We start from the raw sequence: 8,282 nt of genomic DNA on the forward strand, positions 1-8,282 counted from the left end.
ATGTTTTAGGTAACATTTTAATGATGCACGTTTTTAAAAATCTCCATTATTAAATTATTGCACGTAAGGATAACTCATGAGTTTTTTTGGTTGATTAAATAACTTTATCTCCAAATTTATTTAAGGATATTTCATTAAGGTAATTGAAAAAGACAAACAATAAAATAGGAAGTTTAAATTCATTTAAGCATATCTCATTAATGTAACTGAAAAGACAAGTAATAAATTAGGCAGTTTTATTCGTTTTAAAATATTTCATAAATGCAACTGAAAAAGACAAGCAAAAAAAAAAGAGAGTTTAATTAATGAAGTAAAAATATTTTCAAATGGGTACTTCTCTTTTAATAATATAGATATAATATTTTTTAATCATATAGAAAGTAGAAACACACTGGAACAAAATCTTTCATTTTATTTGTTCTCCATGATCATTTGCTACTATCATTTTTATCTCAAATATTTATTTTATAGGAAAATATTTTGTTCCAATGTGTATTTTTCATAGTTAAGTAATACATTGAAGCCCTGATATCGACTTATACAATATTCTGTTTTTCAAATGCATCATGGAACAAAGCAAGAAAATTGCAAGGTGGGGTTGGGTTTTTCAAAGACAGAACGGTCTCAACCTAGCACAGGGATCATCTTATCACCAGGTTACCTCACTGATACAGGCATAAGCTTTAGCTTTGCGGTCAGCTATCTTCGACGCACATAAACTCAAATACTCTAAAATATGTTTCAGATCATATTGTCAAGTGCTTATTAAAGCAATCTCTTCGAAGATCCACCAGTCCGATCTCTACGGAACCACTCTAGATATCGAAGCTCTATCTTTTTATTTCATTATTGCATCTTGGAATATTCCAAGGAACCTTAACTAGCTAGCAGATTCTATTGCTAAAGTCTTTATGTATTGCCTCTCTCCCAGTTTAAACTGTAGTTTAATATAATTATGTTAAAAAAAAAATACATTGAAACAAAAAATATATCTACTTTTTCTTGTATAATAGAAATGTCTAAAATAAAATTGATTAAAATGTACTATAAGAATATCTAAAAAAATATTACAATGGTATACCACTGCTTTTTCTTTTGTAAATAAAAATCCCGAGCAATACTTACAACCAATCAGAAGTCATCTATTTTCCAAACCAATTGCATTCAAAAATTCGAATTTGAAAACATATAATTCAGAAACTATACTTTTTATTATTATTTATTTAAATAATTATTTATATTTATATATTTATAAAGAAATGACAGAAGAATTTTTTGCCTTTATAATGAAATATCTTTTGGTCATTTTACTCCTTCGAGCCTTTTTTGGTGAAAAAACTTAAAAAACGGTATTTAAGAAAATTGCCCTTAACATATTTAATGGATGTTCAAAGTTTTTTTAATAGCATATGTTGTAAATAGTACATGAACTAAAGGTTAGTTATCTACCATTATATTTTGTATATAGTCATTTTTAGATAATATATTGTTGTGTGATTCAAAATAAATAAAAAGATAATATATAGTTGTAGATATAAATTTTAACATATGTTAATAATATTATTTTTATATAAAATTATTACATAATTTATGAACTTTAACCAATTTTTAACAGTGAATGATATATATTTATTTAAATAAAAGCATGTTTTAAAAAGAGAAATTCTCTAGAATGATTTTTTTAGGTTTTTTAAACCAAAAGAGCCTCCAATGAATAAAATGACCAAAACAGTTTCACTAAAGAGTAAATATATATTTATACTCTCTAAGGTTAACTAAATCTTTAGGCTAGATTTGAAGGTGGACTTTAGAATTTTTAAAATAATTAAATATTAAAAAAATTCAAAAGAAATTTTTTTAAAATAGTTTCAAAAAACAATTTTGAAAAATAAAATTTCACAAAAGGAAAAATTAGAAAATTTTGACTTTGAAAGCAGATAATTCGAAATCTATATTTTTTATTATTATTTATATTCATATATCTATAAAGCAAATGTAGAAGTGTATTTTGCCTCTTCTCTTTTGATCATTTACGTCCTTTAGAGCTCTTTTGGTGAAAAAAACTTATTTCAGAGAAAGCCCTTTTTAAAAATGAAATAAATTTGCTTACCAATTTAATATAATTTTTTATATTTAATCCATATAGTACTTCTATTTTAATATAATATAGACTATAATTATATAGTTTATAAAAATAGTATAAATTTTATATTTTATTATAAAATTAGTTTATACTAAAATTAATTTATAATAATATTATATTACTAATTATGAATTATTTAATACTTTGTTTTATTCAAAATATTTAAAAGTTTTAGTTGGATTTGTTAAAAAAATTTCTCAATAGATTTTGTTATAACTAAAAATAAAGTTTAATTTATCGCTAAATTGATTTATTATTAATAATATTATTGATTATTATGGTTTTTTAGAAATGTTATTTATTTAATTGATTAATGTAAATAATCAATATATTATATTATATAAATAAGTAAATGGTCCTACTAAATCTTATCAACGGTAGATAAAAATAGTGACTCTATATTAAAAATAGATTGATATATCAACATGGTTATATATCTTGTTATTCTCTTAGCATCGTGAATGGATGTCGAGGAATATATGCGAGTCTACTATAGAATAAACCTACAGAGAAAGATATGTGGACAAAATCTAAGGCTGGCTTCAAGTTCTTTCGTCTTTTTTGGGTGTCCGGTTGCTTCAAATTATGTGAATGATGTCGGGCTAAAAGTGTACTCAAGATCCCATTCATTGGTGTTTTGATTTTACACCATTTAATTTATATGTAAATAAGATAGGTCGATTGGATGCCAACAGTTGGCTGCCTTCTCATCTTGATTGGCTGTAAGGACAGCACCTGTCCGGCGACTCTGCGCAGATTGATAGCTCGGGTCAGGATTGATTTGAATAGAAAGAAACAAAATCCTCCACAACACCAATCTCTAATTCGCTCCACACTATTTTGAAATAATGATCGACGCGCTCTCGCAAAACGAAAACGCAAAGACTATGATGAGTTTATGTAAATTTGGTTCTTTTTTATTTTTGAGTTATACTCGTTTTACCAAAAAAGCTGTTGTTAATTCCTTTTACAATATTCTACAACTATTTTATTTTGATGACTAGACATAGCATAGAAAACCAAAGTTAGGCCTGTTTCAAGGGCACGCACAATATCGATGTTACTCGTTAACATATGCATGGTTGTAATGTGGTATTATTATAATATACGGTCGATTTCAAAAAATAAATACAATTATTTTTGTTTGATAGTAAAATATGTTTAGAGAAATTTTCTTTTTAATAACTGACAAAGTTTCTCAAATGTGTTTTCATAATACACTACTAATATAAGTTAAAACTAAAATTAAATTTTAAATAAAATAAATTTGGGGCAATAATAAGCTGCCAAGATTCAAGGCAGTCCCTCAATTTTGTTTGAACATCTCTGAGAGGAAGTACTACATCTCTTCTATTTCCTTTTTTGCCTAGGCTTGGGAATTTGAATCATAGCTTGTGGGCCCCGCTTCGTTTGACCCGCTGTGGAGCGATGCGGGTCGAGCAATTTGGAAAAACCAAGTTGCGGGTGCGGATTAATACTATTTTATGCGGGGTGGATGCGGGTTGGTGGATTTTGAATCGCGGACATCCGTTAACCCGTAAATTTTTTTATAAAAATAAAAAATACTACTTTTTTCATAAAAATAAAATTTTAAAATAATAATTTTTTTTATAAATATATTATTTTTCTAGAAAATTTAATTAAATCATTATTTTTAATTAAAAGTATTACCAGCGGATCTTGCAGGTTACCTGCAAAAAATAACAGGGCGTATGCGGGTATTGATTTATTTCTCTGCAGATTGAACGGGTCAGAATTTAAAAAAAAAAAAAAGTTAACCCGCCAAGCGGATGAAAGAGCTCTCTCGAATGGAAGGGTGGGACAAAGTTAGATCTCCCGCACAAGGAGTTCTCACACACGTAAGTTACCATTCACATTTTTTTGTTTTTAAAAACAGTTCAAACGGAAAATCTGCATGCAGTTCAATATTTTGTCTTGTTGTGGAAAAAGCGGGAGATCTGCATACAGATCTCATCCGCTAACATTTGGTGGTGTTGATCTGTTTTTTTTTCTTCTTTTTTTTGGGCAATAAATAATTTTGTTACAAACACTTAACTTAAAATATATTTATCTGATTTTATAAATAATGTATGATGGTTAGCTCAAACTATATATCTCACATTAATACTATATTTGTCATTTTAAAATTATAAACATGATGTCCAATCACCGATAAAACACAACATTTTCTAAAGAAGAGGATATAAATCTTCCTACATAAATGTCGGTACGGATAAGTAATTAATAATTTTTTTTTATTTTTAAAATAGTTAATATATAGGGAAATGATTGAAATTTTGTAAATCTATTGAGAAAAGACAATTTTAAATGGATTCTTAACCGAGAACGAGTATTTATTGAGTTGTACGATCAACTAATTTTTATGACCAATTACCGTTTTGAAGATTCTACACCCACTAGTAGAAAGTTTCGCAGTAATAAGTTCAACCAAGAGTTTATTATTAGCTTAACCTTCCGGTTTTCCAAAAAAAAACTCGATCAACTAGAATGAAAATAGAAAAGGTACAAGTATCTTATGAAAAATTCTACAGGCATTTCGGTCGATTCTACAACATTTGAGATATTTGTTTTGATATTTTGGTATAATTTTTATTGTTTTAATATATAATTTGTAGTTTTGAACTGCTTTTGCCATTCATATTTTATAATAAATTATTTTATTCGCTTGGTCTGCATTTTTTCTGCATGTTCCGCTTGATCTACACTTGTCCCGCTTGATCTGCATGAGCTGATTGATCTGCTATGCTTGAACTGTTTTTACCGTTCATGCCTCAATGCGGTGCTCTTATGCAATGCAGTGAGAATACTATGGAAAACTGGTCCCACAAAAAGATGATTCGAATATCTGGACACAAATAGTAGACCCTACAGTCTGACATATTCGTATCTAGGGAGTGCAGTGGAAAATGTATATATGCCAGGACTGAGTACAATATCGATCTGGACCTCAAATCCGAGCCGAAAACTCCAATCCTATTCCATAAAAAATATATTTATTGTAGTTAGATCAATAGTTAGATCGGATTATTTTTACTTACTTCCTGACTTTGGCATTGTAGCTCAATCAATGGTCGAATCGGTTCAACCGGATTATAAATTTTCATATAATTTTAAATTAAATAGCTATATATATGTATAACTATAAAATTATTTGTATAAAATTTTAAATAAATTTTAAAATCTAAAAAGCCATATGAAAATAAAATGACAACTTCAAAAATAATATAAAACTATAATGATAACTAATTTCTTTAGATAGATATTAAAAATAATATGTTTTTTTAAGAAATATTTTTAAAATGTGATTTTTTTTTCTATTTTAAACTTGAATTTGAAAAAATCAATTTTAATATCAAACCGGTTCACTGGTTTTGGCAAATTTGATCGGTTTTTGACTGGATTTGCCGTTTTAAATCTGGTTTTTATTAACACAATTTAAAACTAGCTAGAAAAGCGAGTCATGGTTCAGCCAGTTCGGTCTGGTTTTCAAAACACTGTTTGAACCCGAAGCTTGCCGAATCAGATCCCACTCGAATATGAACGCCTCAGTCCTATCAACTTTCCTGTATGACCTTTTTTTCCTCTCAGACAAAGTTAAGAATTAATTCCTTATAAGAAAGAAAAGCTACAAAGCACAGGATTTGTAAAAACTAAATGAAACATGGATACCGTAAAATTTTATTCAAGATAGCGTTTTCAAAAAGCAAATAAGATCAATATATGTATTTATTAGATTGCATGTGTATGTATATAGGAAATTTGGAAAACTCTATGATTTTGTCTGTTTTTAAACACCAATACATCTTTCTCTCATTCTCATGTTAACATCGTATACATTTCGGATTTGATTATTTATATAGAATTATCTTAATCGAATCTCTTAGAACTAATGAGCCAAAAGAAAATATAATTTTGACACGAAATATGTTAATTCTGAAGTACAAGTTTTTTAAGCTGTTAACACGGTTGCTTGTAGAATGTTCTCAGCTACCAAACCGAGACTCTAAGGTACACTTTCCTCGAACAGACGAGTCACAAACAACAATTTCGTGCAGTCGTTCTCTTAGGATTATTGCCAAAGAAAGTACGTAAATTACGAAAACAAAGGGGAGGAGGGAGAAAAGAAAGAGAGGCAGCGCAGGGAGAGAGAAAGATCTTCGACGGCCAGGGCTTCCGGTCTCCGATCTTCCGGTTTCTGATGGGAGACTAAGGGGTGGAAGCTTTGTATTTATAGGAGAAAGCAAGGAAACCCTAGGGTTTTAATTTTAATGGGCTGCAGAGCGGGCCTTTCCTTTTAAACCACAAAAACATTTTGGGTTTGAGTTTTGGGGTGTTACATCTTCTCTTCTCCGACAGTGTCATCCGATACGTATCCGCCTAATTGCTTCACGGCAACATACCTCGTGTCCCATCTCTGTACGTGTAGGTTCTTGGCCGGAGCTGGATCAGGTTGGTTTTGTTTAGGAACGTAGAATGATACCGTGAAGGAGGATTCACATAAAGGACCGTCGCTCGGAGAGACTTGAACGATAACTGGAGCTGTCATCTCTATCTTCTGGTGATAGTCGTTATTCCCTTGAATGTAATCGAACAATCTGCACACAATGACGCAAACCACAATCAAAAAGCGATCCATATGAAGTAAAGGGTCATAGGTTCGATGCCCGGAGAGATTTAATTTAACATGATATAGGCTTCTAGTCATTAAAAAAAGGGATCTATTAAAAAAATTAAAAACCCTAATTTTGTAAGTAGAAATGAAACATACTGGCTAAAACTGGTTCGTGTAGCTTTGACGAGAGAGGCATCTTTAATGGGTTCTGTTGAAATCCAGACGGTAGTATTGTAACGGCGAATCTCGTAGCCATTACCTGAGTTGACCAACTCGTAGCTCGGACATTCGATTCGTTTACACGACGGCGGAAACTTCCCAACTTGTGCAGGAGCGAGAGAGTTTCCGGAGAGAAGGCTGAGAAGGAACGATAGCGTGAAGATTCTCAGAGCTGCTGCTTCCATAGCGGCGGATTTTTTTTATTTGGTTATTTTCTTCGTTACTTACAATTACAATGGAACACAAACGGATACGTCTTTTTATGTGTGGTTCATTTCAGACAGGCTTCGGTTACGTAAGAAAACCCTACAAACTTTCATTATTTTCAAAATTACCCCTTTATTTTTGTATTTTCACGTTTTCTTGTCGAATTCCGGTTTGTAGTTGGTCGGTTCTGATATTTTTGTTGGTTTTTGGTTTTATGGAAAATAAAACCAAACAAAACATTCGTAATTCTGTTTAGTTTGATGCAATCATCATAATTTATGTTTATTTGGTCAGATTACATTAAAACTGGTATTACATTCGATTTATTTTAGTTTTATGACAAAAATAATGCCAGTTGATTTATGAACAGTTATTCTTGATTCGATTTGGATTTGAACAGTTTTTCGGTTCATTTACAGCTTTATATCATTTCCAATCCTTGGTTCCTTACTAAACTTCTTGTTAGCCAGGAAATGATAAATATTAAAATATTAACCAGAATTTTTATTAATTAAACCGGTTTAATCAAAAGCTATTACAGTCTAGCTTCTTAAACACCTCTCTCTTAATCCAATTGCATATATACATATAGCATTCAGATTGTTAGGGCGTAACCACACTACATGTCAAACGGCCTTTCTCCTTTGCTCTTCTCGACTAAATAGCATATAACATTCAGATTGTTAGGGCGTAACCACACTACATGTCAAACGGTGGGTTATAATCGGCGACTAAATAGTCCGGCCTTTCTCCTTTGCTCTTCTCGATATGGGATTTCCATTCAGTGCTCTTGAGGCTATCCATCAGAGCTATAGCTTCTTTAATGGCTAGATCATCCGTCACATACCCACTGAACTGCCTAGTGGCTACGTAGGTTGGTTTCCATGACTCCACATGAAGGTCATCGGCCAAAGGTGGGGTTTATTGGTTCTTCTTTGAGATGTAGAAGCAGACGGTGTACATGTAGACTTCTGCTCCGGGTGTTATTTGTGTGATAACCGGAGCTGTCATGTCATGTTCATCTTTATCTTGCTTTTGTTATCTCCTTGTATGTAACGAAATAATCTGTAACCCCCCCCC

At 30.8% G+C, this 8,282-nt stretch overlaps 2 protein-coding genes across 2 annotated transcripts in view; both read right to left on the reverse strand.

Moving 5' to 3' along the window:
* Positions 1-6,137: 6,137 nt before the first annotated feature.
* Positions 6,138-7,208, reverse strand: LOC106299434 (heme-binding protein 2-like). The gene is made up of 2 exons (XM_013735529.1): positions 6,933-7,208; positions 6,138-6,759 (listed from the first exon to the last, which is right to left on the reverse strand). Exons 1-2 carry the CDS (start codon positions 7,178-7,180, stop codon positions 6,498-6,500), a joined length of 510 nt encoding a protein of 169 aa, XP_013590983.1. The 5' UTR covers positions 7,181-7,208; the 3' UTR covers positions 6,138-6,497.
* A 693-nt stretch (positions 7,209-7,901) lies between these two features.
* Positions 7,902-8,282, reverse strand: part of LOC106298179 (heme-binding protein 2) — a 1,003-nt gene continuing 622 nt past the window's right edge. Inside the window, 2 exon segments of the mRNA XM_013734257.1 lie at positions 7,902-8,213; positions 8,216-8,267. Of these exon segments, the coding sequence (XP_013589711.1) occupies positions 7,902-8,213; positions 8,216-8,267 (364 nt within the window).

Source organism: Brassica oleracea, chromosome C6, assembly GCF_000695525.1.
Source record: "Brassica oleracea var. oleracea cultivar TO1000 chromosome C6, BOL, whole genome shotgun sequence".
NCBI classification, from domain to species: domain Eukaryota; kingdom Viridiplantae; phylum Streptophyta; class Magnoliopsida; order Brassicales; family Brassicaceae; genus Brassica; species Brassica oleracea.